Source organism: Nannobrachium achirus, assembly GCF_963921795.1.
Source record: "Nannobrachium achirus genome assembly, chromosome: 5".
NCBI lineage: Eukaryota > Metazoa > Chordata > Actinopteri > Myctophiformes > Myctophidae > Nannobrachium > Nannobrachium achirus.
The window spans coordinates 45,040,569-45,064,590 of NC_137814.1; the positions used below are offsets into that span (position 1 = coordinate 45,040,569).

At 43.4% G+C, this 24,022-nt stretch overlaps 1 protein-coding gene across 1 annotated transcript; it reads left to right on the top strand.

Annotated features, from left to right (window-relative positions):
• Positions 1–961: 961 nt before the first annotated feature.
• cplx4c (complexin 4c) lies at positions 962–19,809 on the top strand (the record flags this gene model as incomplete). Its single annotated transcript, XM_080725822.1, has 3 exons — positions 962–1,116; positions 18,452–18,539; positions 19,555–19,809. 3 exons carry the CDS (start codon positions 962–964, stop codon positions 19,807–19,809), a joined length of 498 nt encoding a protein of 165 aa, XP_080581948.1.
• Positions 19,810–24,022: the final 4,213 nt, after the last annotated feature.

The following is a 24,022-nucleotide window of genomic DNA, read 5'->3' on the forward strand; positions in this document are numbered from 1 at the left end:
GCACAGTAGGCCTACCAGCTAGCATCAGATACTGTACTTACCCGAACAACTGCAGCATTGCTGTCACACTGTGCCCTATACTGTATGACCAGAATACTCAAACCAACCCGATTACATACTGTAGTACAAACAGTATACATAGGCTACTGCATGTGTTGTAGTTGTGTATTTATGCATATTCTGTTCATACATACAGTATGCTCAGAAAAAGTATTACCGTATATTACCATATATTACCACCGTAATATATGGTAATATACCGTATATTACCGTATATTACCACTGGTGGTCCGGGGACCATCAGTGGTCCTTGAGGGGGTTCCAGGTGGTTCCCAGTTAAATGGAGACTTGGTAATCAAATGGACCCTTATAGATCTTTAACTCTTGAGACAGATTAGAAAATGTAGAAAAAATATTATTTTGATTAAAGTTTTATCTCTCTTTTTCCAACGTCAATGGAATTGTGGACAAAATCTCTTGGGTCTGAGAGGCTAAATATCATCAAACGCTGGTCCGTGGCTCAAATACCCCAATAAATAATGGACCTTGATGTGAGAAGGGTTGAAAACCATTGGTTTATTGGCCAGAAGCAATAGTTTGTCAACTTGAGTAGCCAATATACCGGTAGCTTAAATGTTTGGGGTTTGTCCAGAGGGATGTGTGGGACCTTGCGTGTGCCAAGGCAAGGAGCATTGTTAGTAGGCTGGCCATTATGAGCTACTGTAAGCTCTTGAGCCCAGTCATAACACATTGATACGCATATCCCATTATCTTTCAGTCAGTAGCCAGAGGTTTTCGATTTAGAAAGTGACCAAAGACGGCAGCTCTTATTCATATGCTGATATTACTTTAGCTGCGTTTAAACTTGACCAAGGTTTTCCTTTGTGGGTGACTGACCCTTATTTCCAGTGGCCTCGCTGCCACACCCTTGGACTGATTGACATCCAGGAGAACTATAGCCATGGCATTCTTTATGAAGCAAATGCTGGGCGATAAGTTGAAGAACATGACGGGTGGAGCAGATGAAGCTCCCGGGACTGGTGTGGAGACCCCTGCGTCTAAAGGCATGTCCAGGGAAGAGTTTGAAGAGTTACAAAAACAACAGATGGAGGAGAAGTGAGTAAATCTCATATTTCCTTATGGGCAGATTGGGAACAGTCCCAAGGAATAATAAAATGTTGTGACGGATGTGGATCGAGTCAAAACTAGACTGAGGAGTCCAACTGTTGGAATAAGATATACCGGTATAACTGTTACTGTTATATAAATCAATCCTGTAACTTGTGTGGGTGACTCACGGACCTAAAGCCTGGAATGGAAATACTGAACCTAAAATAAACAATTAAATACTGTGACATATAAACACCATGCTTTTAGTGACTTACAGACTCCACCATAATGCTCTAGCATTTCATAAAGGTTTGCTGTTGTATAGAGAAGTGATAATTATGATATGAAGGGCCTACAACAATAAGGGATTAGTGGGTGAAATAAGCCTCTAAAGCTCCCAGGACAAGTAGCTACTGCAGCATGTATGTCCCATCATCACACACATCACAGTTAGGCAGAAATCTCCAAGTTTCAAATTTGATATTTTCTTCTCGTAAATTAAAGCCCTATATCATACAAAAGCGTCGCACAAAAGTATAGTGAAAATGACAGATCTACAAGCACACAACGCCTCACATCGCGAGGCATTGTGTGCTTGTAGATCTGATGTATTCATCTTTTTTTTTTAATAATAACAAAAAAGGACATACATTTTGGATATACAAGGTTTCAACTTTCCACCCAACAACGACGATATGCCAATAATACAGCACAGAACAAGTGCACTATCAGCTCCATTCCTATGTAAAGGTATTCTATTAATTTGTTTCTACTTATATAGGCCCACAACGTTTTCTTTTTCTTTAAAAATAAATATTATTTTGACCTTTTTACGACTTCATTGATAGTACCAGTGGAGATTGACAGGAAATATAGGGAGAGAGATATGGGGTGTGCAAAGGTCGCAGCAAAGGTCGTTTGATCGGGATTCGAACCCACGACACGCTGTCAGGCTGCATAAGAGCCTTATATGTTATATGTGCCTGGACTGCTAGGCCAGCAGGCACACCCAGGCCTTCCACATTTTCAATCATAACTCTATTTATTGAGTCAAGTCAAAATATTGCCTGAACTACATGGGGGACTCAGAGATCATGTTGTCACATTAGGTGGGGAGAATACACTTTAATTGTACAATATTGTGCTGAGAACAACCATTCAGTATTCCAAGGTATTCCAATGCCTATATGATTAGATATCAGGTGAGTGTAGCGTTTTTGGGAAATAAATAGGCATTCTTCTAAAAATGATCATGGGCTCTGTTTTCATCCATGCATTCCCCTTATCCCTAAACATTTTAGCAATTTTTTACTATTTTGATTTTTTTTTTTTTTATATTTCAAATTGCTGATCTACAAGCTTATTACGTGCCGATGTAGATCAGCTTTTGAAGCATTTTAAAATGTTTTTCAAAATAGTAAAAAAAGGCAAAGATGTTTAGGGATAAGGGGTAAGCCATGTACGAAAATATAGTAGCTGATCAGCATTAAGTAAAGTAAGTCAGTAGGTCAGTATAATACTACAGTATACTGAATTGGCTACCTACTACCTTCCTCTGACGTTTCAGAAACACGTCATAGGAAGGTAGTATGGCTTAGCTGCTAGCCTTAGGGGGAGGTTTATTGTCTCTGGCTCTGAAAATAGCCTGAGCAGATTATTGTCTGTGCATCCTAAAACTATTCAGGGCTCGCTACCAGACTGCTACTGTTCTCTCAGACATGCATCATATAATTATGCATTAATTAAAAGGGGAAAAAAAGAAGACAATAATTGATTGATTGATTGATTGATTGAATACTTTATTAACAGTTTGCAGAGACAGGTTCCAAGAAAGCCTAGGCTTGTTTCCATTGGGGTCCTGTGTACTCAATTCATTGAAACATTTAATGACAGACAAATACGGTATAGATTACCATGTTAAAGCATCATATGAACATCATAATAGTTACAGGGGCCAGTTCCAAATTGAAGCAACCTGTAAGTGCTCTTTTAGTGCAGTTTTAAAGGAGGGTAAGGATTCCACACTTATTTATAACTGTTGGTAAGGCATTGAAATGTTTTGTAGCATAGCAGGAGAACAAATTGAACCCCTTGTTTGAGCCAAATCTAGGTTGAACTGTAAATGTAAAAACCTTGAAACTGCATAAAGCATTATGCTGAAGTTTCAGAAAAGTAATTCCACAGGACAGATAATAGCCTATGGTGTCCTTAAGGCTTATTAATTATTGTATTTATATGGAGCCATGGCTGACTGTTTCAATGTTACATTATAAACGTTTAACATTTGAGAACATACGGATGGAATTTTCTCAAATGGTACATACTATGAATTGGAGTTGCGTTACATTGATGCTGCCTTTTAAGATGTAGATGTTATGGGGGTCATTTAGTTTTTCTTGAGGACTTAAAGGGCCGTATTGAGATGGTCGAAAAGGGCCGGGTCCGGCCCCCGGGCCGTATGTTGCCCATGTGTGTCCTAGACACATGAAAACCAGAAAAAGTACAAAACTATGGCACCGCCTCTTTCAATTTACCTTAAAAGAAGATCCATGTCCCTGCCAGGTCTACTTGTAAAGCATGGAATACAGTATCTGGGTCTTTCTGTGAACTTACACCCTATTTGACCACTAGACCCTCTCTGTTTTTCCCTCTACATTACATGTAAACAACTTCACCTAAAATAGCAAATCTACAAGCTGACAAACAACGTGGCACAACGCCTGTACAGTAAATCTTTTAGAGCTTGCAGATCTTCTATTTTTGCAGAATGTCCCCCAAGAATAGGGATGCCATAGGCTTCATGTGGTTATTTGCTTATTTTTCATCCTATACTAAATATGCAATAATGTTATATGGAATTTGAACAGCATGTAATGGATATGCTTTATTGTGACTTGATGACTTACATATATTCATATGCAGGCGGAGAACCTCGTTAGTTAGGTTCTAATTAAATAAAGCTTCCATAAATGTTGGGAGTTAAATACGGTATGGTTGACCTGGGTTGGGATGACTGTGTGATTATTGAGCCTCTACTGTAAAAATAAACATCTGTTCTGTTTGTACTACATTTATGCTCACTGATTGCCGAATTACTTGTTTATTTAGAAATAAGAAGAACTGGAAAGAGCCGTTTTAGTCCTGAAAGATCAATCATGGCTTATTTATTAGTGGCCAAGGCCACGAAGTGGCAAATGGCCACTCATTGTTATTGGACTTCATCACTATTATTATTATTATTCCGCCACTTTTTCTCTAGCGGCTAGACCGTGCAGTCGCTTTTTACGAAACTCGGCAGTATGGCAGAGGACTATGCCAAACGGCTAAAACGCGAAGCTCGCAACAATCGGCCAAAGGGTGGCGCTGTAGGAAGCCTTTGAAAAATGCCAACTTTGAACTGGTGTAGCTCATGCCCTGTTTCAGGTACAGCAATGAAACCTGTATACACTTATGCGTCTCCTCATGCCGAACAACTTTTACGCTCTGACTTTTGACCTCTGACCTTTACTTCTCCCACAATTTTGAATTATATGAAAAACAGTCAAAATCTATCTCCTCCTGGGATTTTCGCGTAACGTGCGCAAAACTTTTTTTTACATGAACTTTGGACCAATACGGTCATCGCACAGCGGCCGGATTTCTTTTAAAGCGAAACATTATTTTTTAATAATTCACTGTATAATGCAGTTTCATGCAAATTATTCTTCTGCCTCTAAATCATACATGCAAAGTGACACGTTCATGGCATTTGGCAAATATGTAGAGGGTTAGTCCAAATATCACTGAAAGCAATCTTACTCCAATTGGCCAAAGGGGGGGCGCTATACGAAGCGTTTGAAAACTCAAACTTTAAAGGGGCATAAGTCATGCCTCGTTTCGTTTGAAGACATGTAACTTGGTTACACGCGTGCCTTGACTCAAGCGGAAGCCATCCGTGTCTTTGTTAAGTACGCTCCATCCTTAGATTTTCTGCCATTTTGAGCAGTTTGTAAAACACTTAAACCCGCTTTTATTCCGGAACTTTCGCGTCACGTGCACAGAACTTTTTTTACATGAACTTTGGACCAATATCTAAAGATCTGTCAGATCGGATCTTTTAAAAATTTAAACATGCTTGTTTAATAATTCAATGAATATTGCAAGTTTTATGCAAATTATTCTTCTGCCTCTAAAACATACATGCAAAGTAAAATTTTCATGATGAACTACTGTAGAGGGTTAGTCCAAATATCACTGAAACCAATCTTACCCCAATTGGCCAAAGGGGGGCGCTATATCATTTTGAAAGAAGGCGTCAAGTACATTACATGAAACTTTTTCTTTTTTCTTTTCTTTTTTTTTTAAATGACAGGTCCATTATGTGTGACTGCCGTAGTGTAGTGGTCAGTGCCTGTGCCTGGTATACGGATGGTTGTCAGTTCAAACCCCACATCGGGTTGAGTTGATGTTAACATCCTGGATGCCCATGGCATGTGCATATGTCAAACTCTTTAATGTTGACACGTCTGATCTAACTCCAGATCACGTTCATGTTTAAAATGAGCCCCACAACTACTGTAGATTTACATGAAACTTTTTCTTTTTTCTTTTCTTTTTTAAAGAAAATGACAGGTCCATTATGTGTGACTGCCGTAGTGTAGTGGTCAGTGCCTGTGCCTGGTATACGGATGGTTGTCAGTTCAAATCCCATATCGGGTTGAGTTGATGTTAACATCCTGGATGCCCATGGCATGTGCATATGTCAAACTCTTCAATGTTGACACGTCTGATCTAACTCCAGATCATGTTCATGTTTAAAATGAGCCCCACAACTACTGTAGATTTACATGAAACTTTTTCTTTTTTCTTTCTTTTTTTTTTTAAATGACAGGTCCATTATGTGTAGGGTTGCCACCCGTTCCGTATAATACGGAATCGTTCCGTATTGGACAATTAAAAGATGCGTTCCGTATTGAACCAATACGGAACGCGGTTTGTTCCGTATTTAACCAAATGCCCCATAAAGGTCTGTCACACAAACCTCAACACAGAATTTAACAATAATGAATGAAATAAAACACAGGAAAAGACAGCAAAAGGAGGGAGAGGCACGAAGGACCTTCTGTGAGGCGGCTCGCAGTCGCTGCGGCTGTGGTGCGCTCTACGCTCTGCCTATAGTGGGGTTCCGTGTACATGTCATTTTTGGTTTTCATTTTAAATTTGTGTTAAAGTTTATTTTTCACTTCCAATTTGTAGATTATGATCTATAGAACAATTTTGGTTCGAGTGTCAAGACAGTAGATTGTAGACAGTAGACACTTTATAAAATAGGCTATGCTCAGGTTTAGGCTAGTGAAGCCTATTCAGCCTAAAGTAAAAATGTTCAATGTTCATAAAATAGGCTATATGCTCAGGTTTAGGCTAGTGAAGCCTATTCAGCCTAAAGTAAAAATGTTCAATGTTCATTGCTAATAAAGCACTTTAAACTATGCTCAGGTTCAGGCTAGTGAAGACTATTCAGCCTAAAGTAAAAAATGTTTAATCTTCGTTGCTAATAAAGCACTTTAAACTTTAAGTATATGACTTAATGGTTTCTTGACTACCTTCTCTTTACTGACCACCAAGTGACCCAATACAAGAGCCAGGTTCAAATCATTCATACATTGCTTTATTTCATACAAAATTAACTTATTCATATTTTAGAAACAATTGGCCTCTTCAAACTGCAAAACAATATAGGTTATACCATGTTGTGTGTTATAGTTATAACTATTCTATGCTGCATTTCATGGGTTTGGGACAGCATTTTTTTCGCCGGCCGGCGGCTGTGCCACGCGCACGGAACGCACGCACCGCGTGCCCGGAAGAGGTGTTCCTTATTTCAATTTCTGAAAGGTGGCAACCCTAATTATGTGTGACTGCCGTAGTGTAGTGGTCAGTGCCTGTGCCTGGTATACGGATGGTTGTCAGTTCAAATCCCACATCGGGTTGAGTTGATGTTAACATCCTGGATGCCCATGGCATGTGCATATGTTGACACGTCTGATCTGACTCCAGATCACGTTCATGTTTAAAATGAGCCCTTCTCTACCGGCCGTTTTTTTTTTCTGTTCTGAGGAAAAGAAAATATGATCACTCGAAAATGTCAGAAATACTCAGATTACATTGATCTCACCCCAAGCCTCCAAAATATAAAAAAGAAATCAATAAAATCAAGGCACTCGGCCTACATAGAACTTTTTTTTTAAACAAACATGGTTAACAGATCCTGTGGCTGCCTAGTGTAATGGTCAGGGCATATGCCTTTCATGCAAAAGCTCGTTGGATCGAAATCCCGCCTGGGGTTTGTATAAGCATAAAACCATGACATTTGGTAGACTTTACAGTTTGGTTCCTTGAACAATGTCTGATATGGAGCCTTCCTAAAAATGTCCCCCAACCCCCCTTGATGCGTATTTTAATATCCGCCATTACTAAATAATGTATTTTGCATCATAAATCCTGAAACAAGCATTATAATACAAACTGTCATGTCTACACCTATGTTGTGATTTCCAAGGATTGCAATGATATCATGTACCAGCTCAGTGGCATAGTGGTTTGAATGTCTTCCCTGAGAATGGGAGATCTGGGTTCAAACCCGGGTCGCGTCATACCAAAGATTCTAAAAAATGGGACCCAGTGCCTCCCTGCTTGAAACTCAGCATCAAGGGTTAGATTTATAACTCCCTACGACATACTAGCGTCATGTCCAGGGGGTGTACTTGTACATCAAGCTGCCTTACGCTACAGAAACAGGAGATAGGCTCCTGCCCTATGAGATTCATAGCCTGGCCGATTCATAGCTCAGCAAGGCTTACTATGTACATCATCAAACTGTCCAGGTGCATAGTATCACAGTTTTTTTTATGTCTGTTGCATATAGGCCTACAGTCTTTTGCATACATGTTGTGTAGAGGCCAATTTATGCTTTTACCTATAACCACCGATTAGTGTAAAACTTTGTATGTGTGAGGGGGTGGAAGTAGCGTTATCCTTTTTATTTTTTATTTTCTTTAATAATTGTTTGTTTTTACAATTATTTCCTTTTGTTTGAGCATGTTTTGTATAATTTCTCTAATATGTTTTGTTGTGATAATGCTATATTGCTGTCTCCCTCTAACAACCTCCTCTCTTTCCATGTGTGAGTCTGACTGCGAACTGATAGGATAACTAGACGCCGGTGCTGGCCAATGTATGGGGGACTGACGTCATGACCAGCCAATGGGCGGCTGGCAGAGTGGGAGGCGGCCCTTTAAGAGGAACGCCAGGCTCAGTCTAGGTTGACAAGCAAGGGGCGCAGACGTGTGTGTGGAGCAGGCTGAGGGAAGTGACTCAGGTGGCCGGCTGTGATGAGCAGAGAGACAGGCACAGGCCGAGCCAGGCAGTAACTGAACTGAACCTTATTGAACTAAAGTGCTAGGACCGAGTAGCGCTTTACCTTACAAACTCAGCGGATTCCAGACGGTGATCCGGGTGTCAGCGGTACCAGGCAGGGTCCGGCCATCCAGAGACGAGCGAGAGGGTCCTGACGAGCCGAACCGGCTACCCGGCTAACGAGAGGGGTCGTTGTGACTACTGTGGTGTCGTGTGAACTATTCGCAGCGGCAGGTCACAAGCCTGCCTGCGTGTGAGTATCCAATCCTGTACACCACTGTCACTAAAGTCACTGGCCTAGAGTTAAGCTGTATAGTCGTCACGACAAGGATACTGGCGTATTCTTTGTATTCACAGAACGGTGGACTAAAGACGTAGATGACCAAAGATGAGCTGTGTGCCGCTGTGTGTGCCATCCCACCTGCTGTAGAAGTCACTATTCCCACCTGCTGAAACGATACTCTGCCTATTATTTCATATCTGCTTAGTTATATAACATTTATTCGTCCTTAAATCTGCGCTCCTTGCATTATAATTAATTATCGTAATTATTATACTATTACGATTTGAGGCCTTAACGAGCCGGTACCCTAAACTAAGTGCACTTTAATTGTCACCAAGAACGTTACGATAAGAGAAAGAAGGGGGGTTTGAATTAATGTTTTATTGTTGACAGTGCTCTTATTTTTAGTTTTTTAGTTAGTTGGCGCCGTAGGATTTTAGGGTTCCCTTTTATTTTATTATTGTGTTTTTGGCGTGATAGAGGCCGCTGTAACCTAGTAATAAAGATTGTTATACTTTTCTAAACTGTCGTCCTGGTCATTCTCTCCTCATGATTTATATTGCTCTGGTGTTCCGTAAACGAACTTGTGTGTCCCTAAAGGTTGTGCCTTTTGTGCACTTATTTTCCTCTTTAAACGAGGTGGCGTTGTCGGAAACTTATAATTATACAATCTGCTAATGATAATACTTAATAATATACAACAAACCAAAAAGGTGTATTTACAATTATTTATTGGCAAATTCAGTAACAAGGTAATGACAAAGGTACCAGTTTAAACACTGGCGGTTAATGTGAGTTGGGCCACCCTTACATAAATTGGCGTTTGTAGCGGCAGGATCGGACACAGAGCAATATAGAGGAGAGAGTGAATAAGTGTGTAATTGTGAACTTGTTAATATGATGATGATGCCGGTGTATCCGGGCGCCCCGTGGCTGCCCACGTTTGGAGGTACAGAGGGTGAACTTAAGTACAGGGAATGGAAAGTACAGATTAAAGGGCTATTGGGGACGCAAGATGTTAATGAGGCTAAAAAGGTTGCCATTCTATTACAAACCTTGACTGATGAAGCTAGACGGCAAGTTAATGTGTTGGATGAGGGGGATCGAGATACTGTGGCCAAAATCTTTGCTCATCTAGATAACGTGTACAAGGAAACAATCCCTGTTGCAAAGGTACGCTCACAATTTTATAGTTGCGCACAGCGCCCTGGAGAGAGTGTCAGTGCCTTTATTCTGAGACTTAGAGAATTATTTTGTGGGTTGCGGCGTTATGATGCGACTACAGCCCCCTCCGAGGCCGTCTTGAAAGACCAGTTTCTTATGGGGTTAACTGAGGGCCCACTTGGTCAAGCACTGAGAATATATGCTCGACGCCACCCTGACGAAGACTTCGCCGCGCTGCGACAGGAGGCCTTGACGTTGGACACGGAACATGGAGGTACGCCAGCTACTGAAATCGCTTGTCATGCTATTAACCCCGTAACTGTCCCTGTGCCACCACAGACCTCTGCGTGGAGAGATGAGCTGAAGCGAGAAATAATGGAGGATGTCAAGACGCAGTTGCACGGTATGACGAAAGAGTTGATGAGTGAACTCCGACCGCTCATCCAGGCTGCCGCTCCTGCTGTGCGTCCCCAACCACCGCCGTCTGAGGCGTCCTATGTGCCACCTGCGCGCCGGTACGCGCCACCTCAGAGATATGAATGGGATGGGGAGGGGAGGCCCATATGCCGTCAATGCAAACGGTCAGGACATATAGCTAGATGGTGCACTACTAATCAGCCGTCGTTAAACTAAATCGTCCTGTTGCCGAGGTCCAGGCAACAGGAGTCCCCTTATCTGTGACACATACTCGGGCCAATGATGCATTTATCGGGCAATGCCCCATGATTAAAGTAAAGATGGGAGGCGTTCACTTAAAAGGGTTGCTTGATACGGGGTCCCAAGTCACTTTAATGCAACAGAGCTTATTTGAAGAACACTTCTCTCAAACTGAGTTAGGTGCAGGGCCACTTGTGTTTAAATTAAGAGCAGCAAATGGCCTTGACATACCGTACACTAGTTATGCGGTATTTGATTTGGAGCTAGAGGGAGTGCAAGTCCCAGGGCGAGGGGTCGTAATTGTTAAAGATGAACACTGTACGCAGCCCTTGATTATTGGCATGAACGTAGTGAGTGCATGCTGGCGTACACTGTTTAAATGGCCTGGGAGGGTTGCGTTTCCCCCGCGTCAAGCGAACGCGTTGTGGCGAGACGCATTCGCTGCCTGTAAAAGAGTTGAGGCTGTGACTAATGATGACGGGTCTTTGGGTTATGTGTGGCCCGTCAGTCGCCAAAGGATTCGGGTCCCCGCCCGCAGTGAAATGGTTGTATGGGGACGCACACGTCGGGGACCGGGAGGAACTGACTTTGAGGCTCTGGTCGAGGCGCTACCAGACATGAAGGAATTGGGGTTGGCGCGCGCCTTGGTTACGGTACGGGGCGGGCGGGTCCCTATTCGTCTCTGTAACCCCTTTCCTTATAGCCTGACGGTGAGGCGCTATCAGAAGTTGGGGAAACTGTACCCTGTGCATGATGCTGATGTTCGGGGAAGTCAAGATCTGAGCCTGTCCATGTCCGCTGATGGCCTGGTGGATGTTGCCCTGGTGAGCGCTGCGGAAGACGGACCCGTGCGCACCCTATCCCAAGAACTCGGTGGGCTGGCTGATCGCACTGACCTGCCCGAGGGAGAGAAAGAGGGACTGCAGTCCATGTTGCTGAGATGGGAAAAGGTGTTTGCTGTACACGATGAAGATTTCGGGCGGACGGACGCCGTGCAACACCAAATCCACACAGCGGGCGCCGCACCCATTCGTGAGCGACACAGGCCACTGCCGCCCTCCATGTACAAAGAAATGAAGGCCTTGTTAGGTGACATGTTGGCGAAAGGAGTCATCGCGGAGAGCTGTAGTCCGTGGGCCGCACCGATTGTGCTGGTTAAGAAGAAGGACGGCAGCTGGAGGTTCTGCGTGGACTACCGTAAGTTGAATGCAGTTACCCATAAAGACGCGTTCCCTTTACCTCGTATTGAAGAAACATTGACCAGTTTGACTAAAGCACAGTGGTTCTCGACTCTTGATTTGGCCAGTGGGTATTGGCAAGTAGGCGTGGATCCACGTGATCAAGAAAAGACTGCCTTTACGACCCCACTGGGTCTGTTTGAATTCAAACGAATGCCCTTCGGGCTGTGTAATGCGCCTGCTACGTTCCAGAGACTCATGCAGCACTGTTTAAGTGGACAAGTAGCTGAGTCTTTATTAGTTTATTTGGACGATATTATTATCTACTCCCCTGACTTCTGTTCTCATCTACAGCAGCTGGATCGGGTGTTCCAGCGACTATGGAAGCACGGACTGAAACTGCGCCTTGATAAATGTAAACTGTTACAACGTGAAGTGCAGTTCTTGGGGCATGTGGTGGACCGGGAGGGAGTGCGCCCCGACCCAGACAAGTTAGTGGCGGTGCGAGGGTGGCCAATTCCAACCACGGTGCGGGAGGTTCGTGCATTTCTGGGTCTTGCAGGCTATTACCGCCGTTTTGTAGAATCATTCGCTGCTATAGCCTGTCCACTGAATAATCTCTTAATTGGGGTCCCCGTTGATAACAAGTCCTCACAGAAACCGATTATATGGACGGCAGAATGTCAAGCTGCTTTCGATGCGCTAAAAGGTGCCCTCACCCAAGCTCCGGTGTTGGCCTATGCTGACTATGAGGAACCTTTTGTGGTATATACGGATGCGAGCAACCGGGGGTTGGGTGCAGTGCTAGCCCAAATCCAAGATGGGAAGGAACGAGTTATCGCGTATGCGAGTCGTAGTTTGCACCCAACAGAACAAAATGATGCTAATTATAGTTCCTTTAAATTAGAGTTATTGGCCCTTAAATGGGCTGTAACCGAGAAATTTAAAGATTATTTGGCTGGGGGCGCGGTTCACTGTATTTACCGATAATAACCCGGTGGCGCACCTCCAGACAGCTCGCTTGGGCGCTATCGAACAACGCTGGGCGGCCCAATTGGCTTCTTTTACGTTTGAGATTAAGTACCGGCCAGGCAAGAACAATGCTAATGCTGACGCCCTATCTAGATTTCCTGTAGACACCGGGGCGGTCGCGACGGTGGAACTAACGCCCGCAGCAGGAAATGCTGGCTGGGCTGGTGCTGAGTGGCTGCGAGCACAGAAGGATGATGAGGCTATCCAGGTGGTGACGCGGTGTGTGGAGAGGGGCATCCACCCTACGTTGACAGAGAAGAGGAGCTGGACGAAAGAGGCGGCCCAGCTGTTGCGCCAATGGACGAAACTGCGGGTGGAGGGGGGGATATTGTACCGTAATGTGACTGACCCTTACACCCAGGAAGAATATTTACAAGTTGTCTGTCCAGGTTCCAGGAGGAAGGAGGTGTGGAGAGAGATGCATGTGGCTGCGGCACATGCGGGGGTGGACCGGACGCTGGTGCAGCTCCGGCGGCGTTTCTACTGGCAAGGCATGGAGGGGGAGGTACGTCGTTTCCATGAGGGCTGTGTAAACTGTAGCTTACAAAAAACTAGGGTCGAGCCTAGAGCCCCTTTACAACCTTTCGAAGTCTCGTACCCCTTAGAAGTGGTGGCTATTGATTTCCTTACCCTGGGTCGACCTGCCGACACCTGTCAAAATATCCTTGTAGCCACAGATCTATTTACTAAATATAGCTGGGCCATACCCACACGTGATCAAACTGCTCAGACCACTGTTCGGGTGTTATGGACCCATATTATACAGCCGTACGGTTGCCCCGCCCGTTTTCATTCGGACAGAGGCGCTAACTTCGAGTCTGCGCTCATGCAACAGTTATGTAATAATTATGGTATTACTAAGAGCCGTACTACGCCGTATTATCCAGCCGGAAATGGTGGCGTGGAACGCTGTAATCAAACGGTACTTAATTTACTACGCTCGTTGGACACTGATAAGCATGGCCGATGGCCTGAGCATCTGCCTGAGTTGATTCATGCGTATAATAACACTCCTCACAGCGCCACTGGCTATGCCCCGGCGTTTCTAATGTTTGGCCGCCATTTGCGGCGCCCTGTAGACGTGGAACTGGGAGTACAGCCTAGGCAGGACAGATTTGGGGTGGGGGACTGGGTTCAGCATCACCAACGGCGGTTGAATGATGCGTATCGCACCGCAGGGCAAAGGATGGAAAGGATGGCAGAACAGCGCAAGCGCATGTATGACAAGAGGGCGGGTATCCCACCGTTGGTATCCGGAGAGCGAGTGTGGGTGAGAAATCGGAACAGACAGGGGCACGGGAAGTTGGCTTCTTGGTGGGACCCAGAACCCTTTGTTGTACTAGAAACAGTGGGCGAAGCTGGGCTAGTTTATAGGATTCGACCAGAAAAGGGTGGGCGAGATCGAACGGTGCACCGTAATGCCTTGAAAGTCTGTGTAGCGCCTCCAGAGGTGCCCCAGTGTCCCGAACCGACACCCCAGCAGCCAGTCGTGGGGCCGGTGTGGCAGCAGTGTTATGGTTTTTTCCCCGTAGCTCAACGACGTTCAGGGCGGGCTAATTTTGGGCAGCCGCCCGTACGCTACAGCCCTGGTTGAGTTGGTCGCAGAGACTGCTAATGATTTAGTAGGGGGGAGTGTGAGGGGGTGGAAGTAGCGTTATCCTTTTTATTTTTTATTTTCTTTAATAATTGTTTGTTTTTACAATTATTTCCTTTTGTTTGAGCATGTTTTGTATAATTTCTCTAATATGTTTTGTTGTGATAATGCTATATTGCTGTCTCCCTCTAACAACCTCCTCTCTTTCCATGTGTGAGTCTGACTGCGAACTGATAGGATAACTAGACGCCGGTGCTGGCCAATGTATGGGGGACTGACGTCATGACCAGCCAATGGGCGGCTGGCAGAGTGGGAGGCGGCCCTTTAAGAGGAACGCCAGGCTCAGTCTAGGTTGACAAGCAAGGGGCGCAGACGTGTGTGTGGAGCAGGCTGAGGGAAGTGACTCAGGTGGCCGGCTGTGATGAGCAGAGAGACAGGCACAGGCCGAGCCAGGCAGTAACTGAACTGAACCTTATTGAACTAAAGTGCTAGGACCGAGTAGCGCTTTACCTTACAAACTCAGCGGATTCCAGACGGTGATCCGGGTGTCAGCGGTACCAGGCAGGGTCCGGCCATCCAGAGACGAGCGAGAGGGTCCTGACGAGCCGAACCGGCTACCCGGCTAACGAGAGGGGTCGTTGTGACTACTGTGGTGTCGTGTGAACTATTCGCAGCGGCAGGTCACAAGCCTGCCTGCGTGTGAGTATCCAATCCTGTACACCACTGTCACTAAAGTCACTGGCCTAGAGTTAAGCTGTATAGTCGTCACGACAAGGATACTGGCGTATTCTTTGTATTCACAGAACGGTGGACTAAAGACGTAGATGACCAAAGATGAGCTGTGTGCCGCTGTGTGTGCCATCCCACCTGCTGTAGAAGTCACTATTCCCACCTGCTGAAACGATACTCTGCCTATTATTTCATATCTGCTTAGTTATATAACATTTATTCGTCCTTAAATCTGCGCTCCTTGCATTATAATTAATTATCGTAATTATTATACTATTACGATTTGAGGCCTTAACGAGCCGGTACCCTAAACTAAGTGCACTTTAATTGTCACCAAGAACGTTACGATAAGAGAAAGAAGGGGGGTTTGAATTAATGTTTTATTGTTGACAGTGCTCTTATTTTTAGTTTTTTAGTTAGTTGGCGCCGTAGGATTTTAGGGTTCCCTTTTATTTTATTATTGTGTTTTTGGCGTGATAGAGGCCGCTGTAACCTAGTAATAAAGATTGTTATACTTTTCTAAACTGTCGTCCTGGTCATTCTCTCCTCATGATTTATATTGCTCTGGTGTTCCGTAAACGAACTTGTGTGTCCCTAAAGGTTGTGCCTTTTGTGCACTTATTTTCCTCTTTAAACGAGGTGGCGTTGTCGGAAACTTATAATTATACAATCTGCTAATGATAATACTTAATAATATACAACAAACCAAAAAGGTGTATTTACAATTATTTATTGGCAAATTCAGTAACAAGGTAATGACAAAGGTACCAGTTTAAACACTGGCGGTTAATGTGAGTTGGGCCACCCTTACATATGCACACTTCCCAGAGGCCAAGGAAAAACCTGTGCCCTGCATTTTTCACATCTGCCATTTATAGCGCCACCAGAAGGCCGACTTACAGTATGTAAAACACATTCTTCGATATTACTCCTTCAGATTTTATCCGAAAATCACACAAATCAGTACACAGTATCTCTACAGTGATGTAATCATGACAGATTTGTCAGATATCATATTCTATCTAATTGGCTAACATTGAATTCCAAGGTTTGCAGGATTGCTCCTTTTTGAACAAAATGTCTCAAACGCAGCCTGCTATGTGTGTGAGATTTTGCACACACATTCCCACTAGGCCAAGGAACAGATGCCACCCTTCTCACATTGCCCTGTTATAGCGCCACCAGCGGGTCAATTTTTGCAAAACACATTTTTGGAACAAAATGCTTCAAATCCCGCATGCAGCGTCCGATTGCCGTGAAAGGCCCAAGAACACGTGGCACCCTTTTCACTTTGGCCTATTATAGTGAGTCACCACTAGGCCAAAAAAAACCTACCTGACCTGCTGGAGTCCTGTTTGGAAGAACACTGCTTCTAGTTTTTCTTTGATGTCTTCTTTGCTTTCTCTTGATGCCTTTTTGCTTTCCTGCTTTTTATGCCTTGGCCACTTTATCGCTGCTTGCAGCTATATTTGTATTTATTATTATTGTTATTATTTTCTTAAATTCTTATCCCATGATTTTTGTAACCAATCTTGTCAATTGTCTGATGTAATCCTGAGCGCTACACTCCCTCTGCCAACCTGGGGAGACCGGCACACAGCACAACTTTGTAAACCTTAAACTGCTGTGCTGCCTCTAGGCGACTGCATGATTTTCCCCCTTGGGATAATAAAGGTATATATCTAACCGTATGCTTCTGTAAATCTCTGGAAGTAAAGGCCATAGAATCCTGCTGTTGTCTGTCCCCTGCTACCAAACCTGTCATAACAGCATTTTCTCTTGCCCAAATGCATACCAGGACTTGTTGTGTCATACAATGAGAGTGAATGGAATTTGTAACGGGTCCTTGATCACAGAGTACAAAAGCAACAGATAAAGATGATGGACAATATTTTGACTTATGATCAGCTATACAGTAGAGTTCTCAAATTTGCCCGAACCCGACCATACTGTAACCGAACCCCACCTAACATTTAGGGTAGGGTAGGGCCTAAAATGTATGCTAATTAGTCGGGCCGGGTAGGGCCTCAGGCTCAATGAAAAAATAAAATATATATTTGTTATTATTTTATTACTATTACTCTGTGAAAGAGTTCTCAGATTCTTTCCAAACCCGACCATACCTGACCTGACCCGAGGTTTTCGGGCCGGGTAGGGCCTAAAATGTATGCTAACTAGTCGGGCCGGGTAGGGTCTCGGGCCGGCCCAGTTAGGGCCAGTTAGGGCCCAGTTAGGGCCAGGGCTTAATTTTCAGGCCCGTTGAGAACTCTACTATACAGCCAGTTCTACCAAAGTTGAGATTGTTTGGTTGAAAGGAGAGGTGTGACTTTGTTCCCCCAATGTGTCAAATGTTTTAGCTTGTTATAATATATATAATAATATATATATATTACGGTAATGTGACAATACGCCAGATACCAACCTTCAATGAAAGCTTTACACATGGCCACCTGCTCCCTAGTTTGACCTTTAGCCCTTTAATGCGTTCTCCTTCTGCCAGGACCTGTTATCAGGGTTTAATCATTACTTCCAAGAATCAGTGATCCTTAAGTAGGGATATTGAACACAATGCAAACCTGTATGGTTCAAACAGTTCATATATCATATTCAGTGATTGTGTTAAAGGACCACTTCACCCAATTTCAACCTATCCTCATATTTGGTAATCATGCTCATTTCTGTCCACTTGGTCTGTGTCTCAGAGGTAGGGCTGTGGACAGAATAATCTCAAAAGTAGTCTTAAAAAGACAAAAAGCTGCCGCACACACAGTAGCCAAAGTGTCAATATTTATCAGGACACAGAGCACAGAAAAAACTAAGTTTCAGCAGCCAACTTCGTTACCCTGAGGAAGGCAGTTGCCTGCGGAAAAGTAGTTTTTTTCTGTGCTCTGTGTCTTAATAAATATTGGCACTTTGGCTACTGTGTGTGCTGCAACTTTTTGTCCTTTTAAAACAATTCTAAAAACAACTAATTGTTAATTTTTGTATTACTAAAACAAGAACAATGGCTTCTATTAGTACGCTAACTTTCCAGGAATAGAAAGCCTGTAGTTTCTATTAGCTTGAATTCCCCATTGATGATGTCACTGGTAGGGGTGTTTCTGAACTGTCCACAGCACTCCTCTGAGACACAGGCCAAGTAGACAAAAGTTCTACCATATAATAATAACCATATTGATGACCAATATGAAGATGAAGTTGAAAATGGGTAAAGTGGTCCTTTAATTTAACTAAAAATGACCGTTATGGTTCCGTGGACTGTCTGATTACAACTTTATTATGCTGTTGTTGTTGATGTGTCTCCTATAGGCTGGAACGTGACACGGTGTTTGCCACAAAGAAGGCTGAAAGAGCCAATCTAAGGGTGCAACTCAGGGACAAACACAGACTACGAGAGGTAAGGAACGCCCCATTCAAGCCATGCTATAAACAATCAGATTCTATAGACCAGTGGTTCTCAACCTGTGGGTCGGGACCCCCAGGGGGGTCCCCAAATCATTTTGGGGGGTAGAAATTGTGAAAATATTTCCACAATAGAACCATGTTTTAAAAAATGTAATGCCTCAACTCTTAGTGCTCGTCATTAAAATATGATTATTTTGGGGGTTGCGGCCTGAAAAAGTTGAGAACCATTGCTATAGACCCACGGTTACAAACAACTCACTCATTCAGTGACCTTCACAACGTCTCTTGTCAGTGGCATCCTACACGTGTTCGCATCCCTGGTAACCCACCTCCTTTTTAAAATCATGAATTGTTTAGACTGCATATTTTTTCGTATCGTTGTTCATTGCACCGTTGTTTGTCTAGATGTTTGAATGTTTATGGACCACAACAGAAACAGGCCTTTGGCTTTTTTGTGATTATCCATTTCACAGTTTTTACGTACTCTCTGCACCTTTTAACTCATCAATAAGATATATTATTCAATTAATTATCAACACACAATCACTTGGCACTCATTTGAAATTAAAGGACAACTTCGTTTTTTTACAACAAGATGAGTGTTAAAATGTTTTCATTTACTTCTTTCTATCGTTTTAGTGATTTTAACGATTTTGATTGTGGCTAAATATGTATAAGCAATAAGCCCATTCCCAAGATGCACCGCAATCTTTCATGGGCAGATGTGACTTATGGGGGCTGTTGTAAATAGTAACAAAGAAATTGTCGGCTTATTGTGTCTAAAAATACATATTTAGCCACTTGTACGCATGCCCCGCCCACCCACTGAAATCAAAATACTAAAATCGCTAAAACAATAGAAAGCAGTGAATGAAAACATTTGAACATTCATCTTTTCTTTTCTCTAATTACAATCTAAAATATGAACCCTTGTTGTAAAAAACGAAAGTTGTCCTTTAATGCACTGCTTTTTGTCATTTATGCTGCTATTTTCTCTTCTCACACAGAATGCTGAAGATGAAGCAACAGTTAATATGGCTGGGGATGACCTTGATGTCCCGGAGGAGCTTTTAAAGATGGTGGATGACGATATTCAAGAGGAACAGCAAAATGATTCCCTTTTTGTCAACATACAAAACATGGATGTGGATGCGATTAAAACCAAGATAACGAACATGGACGTGGAAGAAATGAAGACCAAAGCTCAAACCACGATTACCGAGGTGAAGACGGCTGCAGAGGAGAAGTGTTCCATTATGTGAACACCTGAAGTTTGATTTCTTCTTTGTTGCATGCCGAAAATAGCCCATCTAAGTTCACAATGCTTGTAGTGAGCTTATGGATCTGCTATTGTTGGTGCACTACACCAGGGGCATCACAAGGGTGGGCAAAGTGCAACTGAGTTACAAGGGCCCAAGGTGGAGGGGCCTCCAGCTATTGGAAAATAGCAGATATACAAGCTCACAGCGCTGTGAGCTTGTAGATCTGCTATTTTTGAAAAGTCGTGAAAATGCGTGCAAATCTTTTAATCTGTTTAAGCGAACATTTGGAACAACATTTTTGCTTCTGAGGCACTCGGTGCCGTGCTGTGAGCTTGTATATCTGCTATTTTTCAATAGTTAAAAGCACAAAATAATGCGTAATAATGCGTTCCCAGTCTAAATGGGTTAAACCCCCTCCCCCTATGAAGAACATTCATGGGGGGCCCGCAGTGAATCCTTGTACCCATGGGGCCCAGAATTTGGTGCGACACCCCTGCACTACACCTGCGAGTAATGACCTTTTCCCCATGTAATGACAGTTTCCCCATTGCCCCCAGTTTAATTACTGTCAGTACCTCTCTCCAGCCCCCTCACTCTTGACCTGGGGTGGTTGTTTATAAGTTGTAACTGCTAAAGATTTCCATCAAAAAACGTAATATTCTTTTGAGGCGTTGTTTAGTACGACACCTAATTTACTTGTGTTAGGTTTACCATTATGAGTTATAGTTATAAGGGCCATTGGTTATTTGATGCAATGCACCACACTGTATTTATCCACAAAGTGTGTTTTAATCTGTTACAAATAGTAAAAAGACTATATTTGATTACAAGCCATTGTTTTTGTGTGAATAATCATCTTTGTTTACAAGGTAAAAGGTCAGCAATTAACCGGACTGGTCAGCTATTGCCACATAAAGTAATTGAATTAGACTGTTAATGAAGGAACCGTGAACCGTACGGTAGGTCAGGCGAGTCCATTTTGTTCAAGCATGGATCAAATCTAGGCAAAGTGGATAAGAGTTAACTATTTGATGAATGTTGTGACAAACGAACAGATTAAAAGCTCAGCCTGAAAACGTGGGATTAAAAGGTAATCAAACAAATTAGTGACTTGTTATAGCAATAGGATCTTCAAAGATGGGGGCGGGCAATTCCATCAGCACCAACAAACAGGTCTTAACAGGTTAACTGGAGACAAGGTCTCCAGTTAACTGGAATACGTCAAGGAAATAAATAAACACAGAAAGGTCGTCAGAGACACCTTAGGAAGATTATACCCTCAGGAACTGGGTCACAAAGAACCTTCGAAAACAGGAAGAGGATTTGAACAGATATCAGAAGAACAAACTGTAATAGAGAAGGCTATTTTCTGAAACCTCAGCTCAGGTTGGACATGATTGTCTCTCAGCCTTTTCACCCTCCCTTTCCTTCAACGCCGTTCAAGCCCCTCCCCCTTCCCTCCCTGTAAGCTGACACAGCTCCTTGAAACGGTTAGCTGCTTTCCTTTTAATAGGATCACAGGGCTTAAATTGTCATCTGATAAAACTAAGCTTCTTGATAGCTACACTGCACTACACTACCCTCTTAATCAACTAGTGCTCAATTAGGATAATAGGGAAACAAGCAAAGAGGGGTAGCCTTAATATATTAACATGATAAAATGATTGTTAACTCCCTTCACTTAAGTTGTCGTGCTACTTTGCTAAACGCTTGAGAGGTAGGCCTATCAGGCTCTATCAGGGAATAAGACACATTTGACCTCAAGGTATCTTTCACCCACTCTCCATTCTTACCTGCAGCTCTCCTTTTTTGATGCTCTGAGCTGTGATTTCAACTGGATTTCTCTACGGGGCTCAATAAAGGTCTATCTATTTCTCTGCCAAAACACAGAAAAAGTATACAGACAGTAAGATGTTGGGCCACCACAACCCTGTAAGAGAACATTCCCTGCATCAGTATTGGAATGCTGATATTTATATTTTGTATATTGGGATCGGCTGTTAGGATGCCAAGGCAGATATATATTTTGTGTGTAAACTACACAAACATTCACGTGCGTGATCACTGAATGCAGTTTGAATACTATGAAGTGTGGCAGGTTTATTGTTTAATGTGTGAATTCCTTTGCCAGCTGCCATTATCACCTCAATAAAGACAATAACCACACATCTTCATCTTCACCTTCACCTCAGACTTAAGCCGGCATCATAGTCGCCTGGGCGGTGGAAGGCTTTACACCGCGGTGAAGTCTTTTCGAGTCTTTTTGAGTCATGAAACTACAACGTTACATCATTCCTCGCGGTGGAGAGCTTTACACCGTGAGTCCCAACACATCTCTCTGTTTTTACTATCAGACAGACAGGCTCTACACCCCGTTCACTGATTGGTCAATCTAGACTAGTCAGTCACGGTGAATAGGTCTCCACCGTGGCGTACTATGATGGCCTGCACTTATTTTCTGACTTGAGGTGGAAAGCTTTCCACCTCAAATTTGCGGTGGATAGCTCTCCACCGTACACTCTGATACGGGCTTTAGCCTGACACTCAGCCTGAATTGACATTTCTTTTTACTTCATTATTCAGTCTGAGGTCGCTCCCACCCAGGGCGATTGCTGGGATGGGCGTTGCCAAAGAGGCAGTCTTCTGCGATTGGTTCACCGTCTGACCAACACATGACGTAGTGTTGTTATGTGTGGCTGGCTAGTGGCTAGCCTGTTGCTTGCTAGTGCTACTTGCTAATCAAAGAAACAGGCAGAATAGGAGCACTACGAACTAGTAATCAAACACAACATAACATGCCTGCTACTGGTGTTTCATAGCGAGATCGATACGATCGCATTTTACCGCAATTTACCGGATTTTACCGCGACCCCACCCACGCTGATCACAAGACGCTGATTCACGACTCTGATTCGCCGTACGGATTTTCGAACGAGGAAGGCCTCTTCAATGAGAGGAATTCTAGACCCCTGAATCGCCAAAACAAAAATTTAAAGGGGTGTGGCTAGCGATTCAGGGTCTGGAACTAGGCTACCTCAGACTAGGCTGAAGTCCAAATTCTTGCTGCCTCCTGTGAATTGAATGCACATCAGATAAGGTTTTTGAATGGCTACGCTTGGCTACTAAAAATGTCTGCAGGTCACTCTACGTATATTGAGAATCACGGTAGAACACACCACTGCTGATATACCCCTGATTGGCTACGGGCGTTAAAGGACAACAAAATTATTTCTTTCTATTTTTGGAGCTGTGTGAAGCACAGGCTCCCTATACGTGGCCGTGTGGGTGGGTCTGTCTGTGTGTCTGTCTGTCTGTCTGTATGTAGCCTGAACTTCCTAAACTTCGGCACGCCACTAGTCCCACAGTTTTGCCACCACACACTCGCGCCATATGTCAAATCGAACGGCTTACTCGGGAATCGTGGGCTATTACTTTTCTAAGAGAAAGGTTCTATAGTTTAATTGATATTAATTTATTAGTGAATTAATTTTCCCCATTGACTTATAATGGGAATCGCAAAAACACACATTCAATTATTTGTCTCTCGCAAACCATAGGGGCTAGAGTTTCAAGACTTGGAGAGGAGGTTCATAATGATTTCAAGGATTAAATAAAAAATAATTGTGTCATTTGGCCGCATGGTGGCGCCATAACACCCCACTTTACGTTTTGGCCTGTAACTCTTGAACCGTAGGTCGGAAAATTAAAAAAAATCTATCATGGCCCATTTGCGCCATGATAGATTTTCCGCCATCTTGAATTTTCTCCAAAACACACTTTTTGCTCCTTTTCCTACATATTTTCTTCAAATGTCACAAAAATCGGTACACATGATCCACACACACACACACACACACACACACACACACACACACACACACACACACACACACACACACACACACACACACACAGCTCCACTTCACACGGGTGTGATTTTTCTATTGTTTTAGAGATTCTTATTTCAGTGGTTGGGGGCATGTGTATGTGTACAAGTGGCAAAATATGTCATTTTACACAGAATAAGCCCATTCCCAAGATACAACGCAACCTTTCATGGTTGGATGTGACATATGGGGGCTAGAAGTGTTACTGTAAATAGCAATAAAGAAACTGCTGGCTTATTGTGTCTAAAAATACATATTTAGCCACTTGTACGCATGCCCCCATGCATACGCATGCCCCACATTTTAGCACGGTAAACACGATAAAA